The 13,936-nt window shown below is 38.6% G+C and overlaps 2 protein-coding genes across 2 annotated transcripts in view; one reads left to right on the top strand and one right to left on the bottom strand.

Annotated features, from left to right (window-relative positions):
* Positions 1–11,403, bottom strand: part of PPME1 (protein phosphatase methylesterase 1) — a 96,724-nt gene extending 85,321 nt beyond the window's left edge. Inside the window, exon 1 of the mRNA XM_012645572.1 lies at positions 11,032–11,403. Within this exon, the coding sequence (XP_012501026.1) occupies positions 11,032–11,132 (101 nt within the window). The 5' untranslated portion in view covers positions 11,133–11,403. The remainder of the gene's footprint in view (positions 1–11,031) is intronic.
* A 353-nt stretch (positions 11,404–11,756) lies between these two features.
* The window catches only part of C2CD3 (C2 calcium-dependent domain containing 3), a 136,321-nt gene continuing 134,141 nt past the window's right edge, over positions 11,757–13,936 (top strand). The window contains exon 1 of the mRNA XM_012645685.1: positions 11,757–11,811. Within this exon, the coding sequence (XP_012501139.1) occupies positions 11,757–11,811 (55 nt within the window). The remainder of the gene's footprint in view (positions 11,812–13,936) is intronic.

Raw genomic sequence — 13,936 nt, 5'->3', positions numbered from 1 at the left:
TAGTAGAGACGGGTCTCGCTCTTGCTCAGGCTGGTTTCGAACTCCTGAGCTCAAACAATCCGCCCGCCTCGGCCTTCCAGAGTACTAGGATTACAGGCGTGAGCCACCATGCCCGGGCCATATATATATATTTTTTAAACACTTTTTTGTGTGTATATTTCATAACTTAAAAATTTTAAATAAAAAAGCTTTTAAATTCTGTAAAATTTCTCTTAATATGGCAATTCACATTAAATAATCTATCAGGTCTATTTTTCACTTGGAAATTTCCATTCCTGGCACCCTCCATTCATCTGCTCCAAATGGGACCGCCTGCTGCTGTCTGGATATAATGAACTGCAGCCATTTCACCATCATCCTGGAAATTCCTCTTGTCTTTCGCCCGTGCTGAATCCCTGATTCCCATATCCCATATTTTTCTTGGTGCATTCTCTTATTTTGATGGAATACATTCTCCATTAGCATCCTGGGAAAGGGAAATTAGTTTTGAAACTCTGCATGTCAGAAAATGCTGTTCCCCACTTTTGCACAATGACTGACAGCTTGCCTGGGTATAGAAATCTTATATTGGGGACTGTTTCCATCTATAGTAATTAGGTACTTTGATAGATCCAACTTTGGAAATATTGGCTGAAATTGTGTCTGTGTGTGTGTGTGTGTGTGTGTGTGTGTGTAAAAAATATTAAATATATAAAAACAAATATGTGATTATATTTATATCATAATATAATTATTTAAATAATAATATAATTACATATTATAACAATCATGTAGTATAATTATATATTCATTCATTTTTCTTAAACGCACAGATGGGCTGGCTAAAAGGAACATGGAATACTCAGGCCAAGAGTAAAGTAAGGTGGGAACCCAAAGAGGCACTTAGACCATTAAATCGGGTTTTTATCTTGATGGAATTTGCCAACTGTTTGAACTTGAAGTTTTGGGGGTTTCCTGGAGCAAACAGAAGAGGACACAAAGCCCAAGGTTGGGAGCCTTGCTGGGGAACCCAGTAGGAAACCTTCCTCCCATCGAGCTGGGATCCCAAAGGATTATACCCTCAGTGAAAGGGTGAAGTAGAATTAACTTTCTGCTCCCCTCCCAACCCCAGGACTAAAGAAAAAAATGCCTGTGTTGGAACTTAGCATTTAGTAGACAGGAGAAGCAAAAAACAAACAAACAAAATACCTCCCCCGATGAACCTGTAAGTATAATACAAGACAGCTCCCAAACTGATTTATAACTAAATACACACCATTTATGTATCCCAAGAAGTTCCAAGACGAGAATTTAAAGTGGACCCAGACTATCAGTGCCCTTGGGACCCCAATAGAAACAAAGGCAAATCCTCTTTGAAGAATCAACCTTCATTCTAGGACTGAGAACTCCCACAGATAAAGTTCTAAGGCAAATGACTACCTCACAGTCAAAAAGCATAAAACATGGGAGGGAAGAGACCTACAAAGATTTCACATATTGAAATTATCACATATAAAGTAACTGCTTAATATATTTAAATAATAGAAACTTTGAACAAATACAACTTCTAGAATGAAAAGAATTAAAAATTAAATAGTCAAGTTTAACAGATTAGAAACAGCTAAGGAGTATGGTACACTACTTGGGAATTTGCTGAGACATATCTAGACACATCTGGAATATAGCATGGAAACAAAAAATGGAAAATATTGAAGAAGTTAAGAAATATGACTAGGCACAGTGGCTCACACTTGCAATCCTAGCACTTTGGGAGGCTGAGGTGTGGGCATTGCTTGAGGCCAGGAGTTTGAGATGAGCCTGAGCAAGGGTGAGACCCTGTCTCTACTAAAAATAGAAAAATTAGCCAGGCGTGGTGCCACACATCTGTAGTCCCAGCTACTTGGGAGGCTGAGGCAGGAGGGTAGCTTGAAGCTAGCGGTTTGAGGTTGCAGTGAGCTATGATGACACCAATGCATTCGAGCCCGGGTGACAGAGCAAGACTGTCTCAAAAAAAAAAAAAAAAAAAAGGGAAGAAAAGAGAAGAGGAGAGAGAAGAAATATGGAGGGAAGAGTAAATAAATCTTACATATGTCAAGTTGGAGTTCCAAAAAGAAATAATAGAATGGAGCAAAAGTAATATTTGAAGAGGTAATACAGATTGAGTATCCCTTATCTGAAATTCTTGAGACCAGCAATGTTCTGAATTTCAGATTTTTTTCAGATTTCAGAATATTCAAACATATATGAGACACATTGAGGATGGGACCCAAGTCTAAATGAAATTCATTTATTTCATATATACCTTGTATGCATAGCCTGAATACATTTTTAATAATTTTGTACATGAAACAAAGTTTGCGTACACTGAATCATCAGGAAGCAAAGGTGTCACTATCTTAGCCACACATGTGGACAACCTGTGGTTGTTTGGCATCATCATCATTCTTTTTTTTTTTTTTTTTTGAGACAGAGCCTTCCTCTGTCACCTGGGTAACTCACTGCAACCTCAAACTTCTGGGCTCAAGCAATTCTCCTGCCTCAGCTTCCCAAGTATCTGGGACTACAGGTGAGCACCACCACACCCAGCTAAGTTTTTCCAATTTCTGTAGAGACGGGGTCTCACCCTTGCTCAGGATGGTCTCAAACTCCCGGCCTCAAGCAATCTCCCACCTCAGTCTCCCAGAGTGCTAGGTATTACAGGCATGAGCCACCATGCCCGGCCTATTCTCAAAATAATACTAGGTTCTCCATTCTTGAAATCATCAAAGCTGGCAATGAACACCCTGAAATTCCTAGGAAGAAGTGGAAGGGGACTGGTTCCTGCTGTGGGGATAGTAATGATTGGCAGAGGACCCTTGAGCAAGCTTGAGCACCATACAAACTAAGAAGAAAGTCAAAGTTTCCAACTGAAATGATAATGATGGAAGGGAGAATGAAGGTAAAGTGAGAAGGAAGAATCAAAGACAACTCTCAAGAGTTTCTTATGCCATTTAGAGAGAGAGAACACAGAAAGTCATTTTAAAGAGTTCTAACTTATTAAATACTGATTTGCTATTGTGCTTTAAAATCCTAGATCCTATTCCTATCACTTTGCTGTGTTGACCATTGAGAATGTTAAATCGGGCATCATGGAATCCCAAAATGGAAATAGCAGCAGCATTTCACAGAATATCCTGCACTAGACAGGACAGGATACTTACAGCCCAATATATGATGTGGTTTCAAGCAAATAAATGAAATCTTACCTCACCTAAAACCATTTTCAGATAAGATACTTAATCCATGGGAACTTTCAACCTGCTGAGTCAGACTACACAAAAATATACTTTGCTGAAAGTGCATAGATACAGACAGACTACTGCAGCACAGGAAGAAGAGCTGTCATCTTATACCTTTGATAATAAAGAATTCTACTTTGCCTAAATTAGAAAAAAAAATTCTAAATTTTATTTCCACCTTTCACCCAACATGAGAACAATTACTAACTTCTTTTTCCAAGCGCTAAAAGTAAAAAAGGATATAATGACAACTTTTCTATAATGATCTGGACTCAAACAAAAACAAAGCCACTGAAACACCATTAATGAAAGCCAGAAACTAGACAGGATATAGGCTTCTTGATGTTTTACAAGGACTAATGTAATGTAGCTGCTCGCCCTTATAATCAATGTGTGTGGCATTACCCAGTAATCAGAATTTATGCAAGCTACTATTCGGTCAACAACAGGAAGAAAGCAAGCAGGTTTGAGGTCACAGTTTAACAACCAATGAAGTCCATATAGAGCCTCTAATGAAGTATATTTCAGAGCCAACAGCCATACAACCCCCCTTCCTCAGACTCACCTGCATACCATGATGATCTAGAATAAAAGACACATCTCATAGGCTAACAGAAAATATCTTTAGGGCAATTATTTTAGAGCTTCTTTCCAGTCACAATCTGCTTATATAAGCAGCTAATTTAATTCCAATTAAATTAAAGAGACATTTGAGTATGCCCTGCATAGCAGACTCTGATATACTTCCTAGGCCCTAGAGAAATAAGCAGGCCAGAAGTTCCCATTGACTACAACTTGGTCCTTGAGCTCTTAGAGTCACTGTACACTACAGTTATAACAGAAATAAACCATTAGAGTTCACAGATGGGACATACAGTCTTGCTTGGGGCACATATGGGGGTGGAATCAGTTCAGGGAAGGATTCACAAAGATGATATATGGCATGAAGATTTTGTTAAATGCTATGAAAATTCAAAATATTTTCTGCTTAATTCGGCAAGACTAAAAAAAAAACAGAAACAACAAAAAATCAAAGTACTATCCTTATTAAATATTGATCAGGTTAGGGAACAGGCAAAAGTATAAACTCTCTATTAAATTTCCAATAAAAGAGTACAATTTCCCAATAATCAGTGAAAAAAATGTTAATATAGAGATTCTCCAACTCAAAAATAGGTTGATATTCCAAAGGTTTGTCAAGTAGGCTGCTGGGACTACTGAAGCACATTTCCCCTGATCAACAGACAACAGAGATAAACCATGAAGCTTTCAACAAAATATTGATTGCTTCTCTGGGCAGTTCCACTCCCCAGCCTACTTATCCATCTGCTAAAATGCCATTTGATGAAATCTAGCTAATAATAATGCTGTAGTTCAGATGATTAATACAGAAATCTGAATTAAAAGTAATTTTTATATATATAATAAACCGTGGTTCTTATGCTTAAAAAAAAGCTGTTTAATTAAAGAGATGAGAACGATTAAATGAAACAAGCCACGCATGTATATGTACTAGGTACTTTATAAGCATTACCTAAATTTAATCCTTACAGCAATCTAAGCCATATATATATATATATATATATATTATATATATATATATATATACACACACACACACACACACACATACATACATTTTTGTTTGTTTGAGACAGGGTCTCATCCTGTTGCCTTGGCTAGAGTGCAGTGGCATCACCGTAGCTCACTGCAACCTCAAACTCCTGGGCTCAAGCAATCCTCCCAAGTAGCTGGGACTACAGATGTGTACTACCAACACCCAGCAAATTTTTAAAAATTTTTTGTAGAGATGGGGTCTTGCTGTTGCTCAGGCTGGTCTCAAACTCCTGGCCTCAAGTTATCCTCCCACTTTGGCCTCCCAAAGTGCTAGGATTACAGGTGTGAGCCACCGCACCCAACCTAAACTATATTTTCTTAACAGGATAAAGACAGAGGGAATAGTAAAAACTCTCTATTAAATTTCCAATAAAAGAGTACAATTTCCCAATAATAATCCATGTAAATATGGATTCATAGTGGAATATAAACAGGGCATAAATTCATGTTTGCATACTGTCAATAATCACAATTTTAAAATCTCACTATAGCTCCTCTCTCCCATTTACTTCCCTACCAAATTCAGGGTTGACAATTCTAAACTTCTGGGAAAATGTCAAGTTTCCATTATATCTGAGTGTCGATCAGTCACTCAACAAATGTTTGGTGAGCTCCTATGTGCTAACTGCTTTGGGACAAGTAAATAACATACAAAAGGAGTTTACAATTAAATTAGGGAAGACTAAAAAGAACAATCTTGTTCCTAGAATAGATGCAATACCACACATACGAAGGAAAATCAATTGTAAGATGAACCGCTAAGAAAAAGAACTACCAATTAAATGCATAATACTTTATCACTTAGAATTTATTATACATTTTTATATAAAGATGAATTCATTTAATTTTTATATAAAAGAGCTCTTTTATACTTCCGTATGTTTGTTACATATCACTTATGGGTATATATAAAAAGGAAAATGAAAGCAGAATAAAATACTTACGGAATTCCTAACCAATTTCTTCATATTTAGAGTCCCACTCTTTTCTGAATCATTCTGACCAATATAGTTCTCTGTGCCTCACAAGAACACTGGTGATAGAGCATTTCTTAAAACTAAACATCAGCTCATATGCTGGCGTTGCAATTATGTAAAGCTATCTTACTTTTGACTCTCACTTTAAGAATATTGCTTAACTCATCTGATTGAACACCCACGCCTCCTCACGACCATTCAGTTCTTAGCAGTTACAAGAGTGTTCCACTTTTGTCGCCAAGATTTTCTTCCAAGTTATCGACACCTATATATTTTGCAAATTTTGACCCTGGTTTTGGTGTTTACTCATGTACAGGCAATGAGAACCAAATTAAGACTGTTACCTGACTAGGTAACAGCATCAAGACACTATCATTTTAAAAATGAAAAAGTATCTTAGAATTAATGAAATACAGTAAATAAGTTCCCATTAACAATTTAAATAATCCCACACATATACCATCTCATTTTCACAAACACTCTGTGAAGCTACAATTACCCACATTTTAAGGGAATAAAGTCAAGCTCATACCAATTAAGTGGTAAGTAGTGAAGCCAGGAAGAGAATCCTAGTTTGCTGATTTTCAAATCTATCTTCTTTCTTCTACAAGACCGTAGAAGTATAGAACTAATTGTACTCATATTGAGTTGGCAAACTATGGCCTATGGGCAAATCCAGCCCATTATCTATTTTTTTATGGCCCATGAACTGATAATGATTTTTACATTTTTAAAAGGGGAGGGGGAGACTATTTAATGCCATGAAAATTATATGAAATTCAAATTTCAGTGTCTACAAATAAAGTGTTGTTGGAATGCAGTCACATTCATTTACATACTGTCTGTGGCTGCTTTCACCCTACAACGGCAGAGTTAAGTAGCTGCAACAGAGACTACATGGACCACAAAGCCTAAAATACTATCTGGTCCTTTACAGAAAAAGTTTGCTGATCCCTGGTATAAATGATGGATGCCACAAAAGGACAGAAATAGAAGATCAGTGCAGGCTGGACTCACTGGAAAAACTTCAAGATCTCATTTTAAATGAATGTTGTATGCCACATGTCCGTTACATTAAATTTTATAAAAACATTTATTTAACTGTGCTACTATAGAAGGCACAAAGAAATATAAACAAAGGCCACTGCACTCCAGGAGCTGAAATATTTTATTGGGGAAACACAAAATAAATTTTCATAAAATTACCAAAGATAACTTTGACATAACTAGGAAAAAATGCAATGCCAAGTAGTAATGCACAAAAACTGACAAGTGAGTGGAAATGACAAAAAGATTACAGGTGCTTAGATAACATAATTTATGTCAATATTGGTGGTCTGAAATATTTTTCCTTTAAAAGGGATTCATACAAATTAAAAGGTACCACATTTCTTCAAGGAACACTCAACATCATAAAAAAATATTTATTTCTAAACTAATTTATATATTTAATGTAATCTCAAAAATACTATCGGGGTTTTTTCACAATACTAGTCGATTAGAAAGTTTATTTGTGAGAATAAACAAATAAGAGGAGCCAGGGAAATCCCAAAAAAGAATGATGGAGAAGCTACCTTTATCATCTATTAAAACATATTAATAAAGCCTCTCTAATTAAAAGTGTAGTAGTAGCACATGAATAAAAAGGCCAATGGAAAAAGAAAATTCCATAAATAGACCAAAATCTATTTGGAAATTCAGTATATGACAAAGATGTCATTTTAGTCAGTGAGGAAAAGGACTATTATTTTATTCAAGTGAAATTCACACAATGGGAAAAGGATTTTTAGTAAATGGCCTATGGATAAAGATAAAATTTGATGTGCTTCTCACTTTGCATATCAAGATAAACTTTAAACAGATGTAAAAAAAAAAAAAAAAACCAAAAATACGGGTACTGGAAAAACAAACATGAATTCCTTTATAACCTCAAAAAAGGTCAGTGTCTAAAAACCAAGAAGCAATATATGCTAGGTATAAGGGATAATGATTGCTAATGGGTAAGGAATTTCTTTATGGCATGATAAAAAATCTTCCGGAATTACTGGTGATAACTGTACAACCTGGTGAATATACTAAACACCACTGACTTGTACATTTTAAAAGCATGATTTCTATGGTATACGAATTATAACTTAATATTTAAAAAATTAATTTTAAAAAAATCCCAGATACTGAAATACTGGGATTTGATTCTTTTAGTAACTCAATCTGTGACCTTGAGCAAATCACTTCACTTTGTCCTTTATTTCTCCATCTGTGTGAATAGCTCATTAAAGCCTTCGTAAAGGGCATGATATCCATAATAAATTTAAGATGGATGAAAGACTATCCAATCAGATATGAATAAACATACAGCTTGAGAGGAAAAAAAGCTGACATTATAAGAAATTGAAAGAAGAGCTTCTACTTTATAAAGTATGAACCATTCTCACAGTTCTCAATATACAATAATCTACTAGCTATCATACCTTAAAAGCTTATGTGTCAGGAACCGTAAGTGCTTTTCATGTATTATCTTATTCTCACAGCACTCTAAGGTAAGCAGAGATATCCTCATTTTAGAGATAAGAAAATAGACTATGAGAGGTTAAATAACCTAATCAATGTAAATACTCAAGCCAGACCTCAAACTCCAATCTATGTCACTTCAAGCAACAAACTCTTTGATCCAAAGTATAATAAGAATGAGAACAAACTAAAAATACGAAGTTCTGGGTCTGAATGATGTTTCTGTCACTTAATCATCTGTGATCTCAGGCAAGTCAATGAACATTTGAGTTTTCTCAGTTGTTAAAAGAAAATATTAACTCTTGTCCTAGTTTACCTCATGGAACACAAAAAGGAACTAACATATACATGTCAGTTAAAGCACTGTAGTGCAGGGCACGGTGGTATGCACCTTTAGTCTGAGGTACTTGGGAGGCTAAAGTAGGAGGATCACTTGAGCCCAGGATTTCCAGACAGTAGAGGGTGATGATTGCACCTGTGAATAGCCACTGCACTCCAGCCTGGGCAAGATAGCGAGACTCTGACTCTTAAAAATAAAAATAGTATGATTAATAAACTAAAAACATTTTCAGACTCTCTAATGGTAATGGTATGCACTAAAGCAGTGATTTTCAAATGATGCTTCTGTCAAGCACATCAGGGATGCAAAGCAAGTAGGGATCCCAAATCTACTTTAATAAGAATACCTCCAAAAGCTTTAATAAAAAAGTTCAAAACCACTATGTTTTTGGCATCATCCACTGGCAATATATTAAAAGGAACAAAGACATCAGATTTCAGGTCTTACCCAAAAGAAAGTATTGGTCTACGGAAAAGGGAATGGATTCTAGAGACTAAACCTAGATTGAATCCTTGTTCTGTCACATGCTAGTTGGGTGACCTTTAATCTTTGACTATGAATTTCTTTGCATATATATGCAAGGAAATATCTACTTTGCAGGTTTGTGGGCACATAAAGTAAAATAACGTTTGTAAACTTACTACTACACTGCCTGGCACATAGTACTTTTTTTTTTATTATTTTATTTTATCTACACTGTGCCCAGAAGAAAACTTATGATCATTGCTCACTGCAGCCTCAAACTCCTGGGCTCAAGCAATCCTCCAGCCTCAGCATCCCGAGTAACAGGACTATAGGCTGACTAATTTTTTTATATTTTTGAAGAGATGGGGTCTTGCTATGTTGCTTAGGCTGGTCTTGAACTCCTGGTCTCAAGCGATCCACCTGCCTCAGCTTCCCAAAGTGCTGGGATTACAGGTGTGAGCTATTGTGCCAGGCCTCATAGTGCTTACTTTAAAAAAAGTAATTGCTGTTATTACGTTATCCAGCAATACTTTAGAATTACTAAGTCCAATCTGAAAAACCGTATTATGGAAACTCAAGAAAAATCACAAGCTCTGAATGTGCACCCTGAATATGCAAACACACTTCATAAGGTTTAGTGGAACTGAAGTCAAGAGATGATGAAAAATAGTTGAAAGAGCAAGTCACAAAAGAGACTGGCAAGGAAACAGTCCCAACTTGAGAGTAAGAGATAGATAAGGGAGTGGAAGAAGGAAAGAAGGTAAGAAAAAAGCAAGTGACAAAAAGAGAAAGAAAGGATGCCTTGAAACTGGTGGAACTGAGACTTTATAAAATAGGACTCACTGAGGAAAAAGAAAGACTGAATCCCAGAGTATTTGCAAAGGAATAAGACACACAACACAAATTAATTATTTCCACAGGCCATTCAACGACCTAAAATTCCAAAGCCTACCTCTTCAACACAGCTCGCCTCTCTTTCCAGCAAATTGCTTTCCCCAAAACATTTTAAATGGCTACTCCCAATGCTTCACTAATTTTTAGTCTTAGATCAGTACATAGCTTCCCTCAGACCTATTTGCCCAGGAGAAATCAAGTGACCAAATCTTCCCTTTTAAGCTTCCCAGACCTTACCTCTGCAGCACTTCTATTCACCAAACCCTAATTCTAGTTATTTCTCAGTCTCTAGAGCCAATGGGTCACTCTCTAAACTCCTCAACCCCTCTCCCTCATTCCCCCCAGCTTCTCAGCACATTCCTGTTACCCTATGTTCTGCCACCTTTCCTTAGGCCTACTCCCTAAGCTTTTCTCAGTTCTCCCCTCACTCCTTGAATCTGTCTTTCACCTCTGGGAACTCTCTAGAACCTTCTGCTCCCTAGTTCTCTCTCCTACCAACCCTGCCTCAGCTATTCTCTACTCCCCACTCAACTTTTTTAATATCTAGCTCTGACAGTCTTCTCATTTCTCCCAAACCTTTCCTTAGCTGTTCCTCCAATTCCCCTCAACTTTTCTCTCAGTCATTCCCCACGTCCCTCAACCCTCCCTGGTAGATTTCACCCCCACCTTTGTCACCGTTCTACTCCCTTTCCTCAAACCTCCCACATTCCTTATATTAGTCTCTCAGCTTCTCCAATATTTGCCTTATTCCCTTCTCCCTTCAACAATGTTATTTGTCCTCCAATTTCCATTGACTTGGCGCCTCCCCATCCCCAAATCTGCCTTCTACTACATCTAAACGTCTCCAGGCCGCCGTCAACGTTTTCTCCCATCCGTAGCCTCCCTTCCCATGCCGCTCTAAACGCCCAGAGACACCATTCTCTAATGGCCGGGGCCTGGCCTCTAGAGAGAAGGGGTACGGGTCACGTACCCCATTCGCATCTTGGCTCCACTCTGACTGCCCCCGCTGCCGGGCAGAGGAGGGCGAGAGGGCAGGCGGCCGAGGTGCATGCTCTTTTCGAGGGCCGACATCAAAGGGAGGCCGGACGTAGTCAAACAGTAGCCGAAGCTTCCTCCCACGCTCAGTGCGGCCCAACAGGTCGCGGCTCGCTCTCTTAAAGACGCCCTATCGCCTTTGGACTGCGCCCAGCTACCGGCAGCACCGCCTACCGCCCACCGGCGCCGTAAACTCCACCCCCTCGATTCGGTGCTTCCACCGGAAGTACGCAACACCTCAGCCACAAAGGAATCTGGGTAACGGAGTCTGCGAACCCTTTAGACTCCCACCAGAGAACGCGACGACCCTCGCCGGAAAGAGGAGCGCTCCTAAAGGCAATGCATCCTGGGCAATGGAGTCCTCAACGGGCGTATCCCTTTGCGCTTGCGCAGCTGGCGGTACCTCCGGCCAACCTCGCAGAGGTAGTGTAGCAAAGCATCCTGGATGTTGTAGTTTATTGGCGGGAAGGCGCCTTGGCGCCTTCCCTTCGTACTGCTTCCCAGAGACTGTTAGAGAAAGAACCGCTTCCCCCTGGTTCCCAGGCTGCCCAGCGGCGCCAGTTGCCGGGGAACGCAGGTGTCGTGCGAAGGGATGGCGGGAGGATACGGCTTAAGTGCTGTGGCTGGAGTCGAGTTGGTGAAGAAGAGTTTCGGCTAGTCATGAAACAACGAAGAGGCCAGGGCCCTGGGGGCGTCCGTGGGCGCAGGAAGAGAGGTAACCTGATCAAAGGTTGAGGAAAGCGTAATAGGGCGGGCGTAATAGGGGAGCAGGGTGTAAGGAATTCTAGGGAGATTCCCCCAACGGCCCGTTAAAAAAAACAGAAAAAGAAAAGAAAAGGGACGGAAGAGGGAAATAACCAGGAAGGCTGAAAGGGAGGGTGGTTGGCCCTCCCAAGAATTGAAAGGAAGTAGAGGTCGGGGTGGGGTGCACAAAGGGGCGATAAATGAGGTGGAATGAGGGTTAGAGGTAGGACAATTGTAGAGGAAAAGAACGAAAAAATAATAGGAGTGTTTTTTATAACAACGTTAAATGTGTATGTGTAGCTTTCGAGGTCCGAGGTCCACGGGGAGCAGGAAGAAACATCAGTTGGAGAATGGGTTATGCCAATGATCCTAATGGGCAAGGATCACATTTTATACTTCACTGAATCCCCAAGGACTACCTGCCACAAAGCAAGACTCGGTAAATAATAGGCGAATGAAGCAAGCATGAAGAACTATGAGCAGGAGTTGGAAAAGATAGTCGTGGAGAATAGAGGGGGAAAGAGCGGAGAATGACAAGAGTGTAATAGAATTGGAGTGGGGGTAGGGCATGAGGATCTCCTGAAGGACCTGAGATGATGAGAGCGTGTGTAGTAGCAAGAGGACTTCATCAGATTAGTAGTAGCTCAAGGAGACACAAGCTCGCCAAAAAAGTAGGGAATGTTAGCTGCAGTGAGAACAGTCACCCTAGGAACCCAGGACAGATCAGGAAACTGGAAATTGAATCTCTACAAGTCTGCTTCCAAGGGGAAAAAAAAGGACATTGGTGACCTTTTCTTTTCACATTATGGGCATTTTAGTGAGGAAAGAGGTATTGGGAACAGTATAGTATATTAGGCCATTGGGTTGACGACTGAAGCTACAGTCTGGGAATGAATCTTATCCAAGCTGTTTAAAGATCACTAAGGCATCTTTGAGGCAGTGACTTTCCTGCCAAGAATGATGGAAGGATCTGAGACTGAATGATGAGGGGTTCAGTGCTGGTGCTTCCGGTGTCAAACCAGTCAAGCATATTTGGTTGATAGGAAGAAAGTCAAAGTAGAAATAACATACTATAGAAAAAGAATGTCCTTCTTGCTATACCATGTGCATATGCAGTAAAGCTTATGTACACAACTGTGTATAATTTTTATATTGAAACTTTCCGTAAAGATTATGATAGGTCTTTTCTCCACTATAGAGAGCAGAGAGGGTGTTTGCCTTAGAAGTCCAAAGAATTTAGTTGTATAGATTCCTGATCTGAGAGATTCCAGTATATTTTCTTCTTGTAAGGCATGATGAGTTCCCAAAGAGAAAAGTTGGAAGAATAGAAAGGTGTATATAATGTAGGAATGGTTTCTTCAATCTCCTCAAAGTCTTGGTGAAAAGGTGTTGGGAATGGAAGACAACCAGGATCATTAAAGGAAAATTTTATAGAAAGTCATGATTAATTGCCTTGTTTACATTTTTATTTATCATCTTTCTGAAAACCAATAAATATTAAAGCCAATAAACATTACGAACCCAGCACTGTGCTTAAAAAATAGTGACAGAATCTGAAGGTGATAATCTCTGTCCTCATAGACTGTGTGATCTTGGCAGGAAAGAAAAGACATAGATAATTTAAGATGCTCTTCATTGAAATGCTGAGTTGTGTGATATAGATTAAATTGCTTCTGAGTTGATTGAAAGTTGTTGATGTTTTATGTTTATTGATGGTTTTAAAATAAGAGAGGTAAAGATATCTTAAAAACAGGATACTGCAATAATCAAAACAACAGTACTTAGAAAAATTTCAACTATTGAGATTTTAAAAACCTACTTGGATCATTATATGTGTATTTTTCAAATAGTATCTCAATTAAAGAAAAGTTTATATTAGCATGTCTTAGTAGATATGTTCTTTACTTAGAATAACCTGAATCAAACCCTAAATACTATTTTGTTTTTATTGTTGTTGTTTTTTTCCTAACCATTAGACTGTGTAGGAGAAACCTGATAAATTAGTTATCAGGGTAATAACTAATTGATAAATTAGTTATCAGGGTGGCTTATGTGACCAAGTAAGTTATTCTCTGGTCTGGCATGCTAGTTACTTC

The sequence above is a fragment of the Propithecus coquereli genome, unplaced genomic scaffold, assembly GCF_000956105.1.
Source record: "Propithecus coquereli isolate 6110/MARCELLA unplaced genomic scaffold, Pcoq_1.0 Scaffold235, whole genome shotgun sequence".
NCBI lineage: Eukaryota > Metazoa > Chordata > Mammalia > Primates > Indriidae > Propithecus > Propithecus coquereli.
This window is presented reverse-complemented; position numbering and strand designations above follow the sequence as displayed.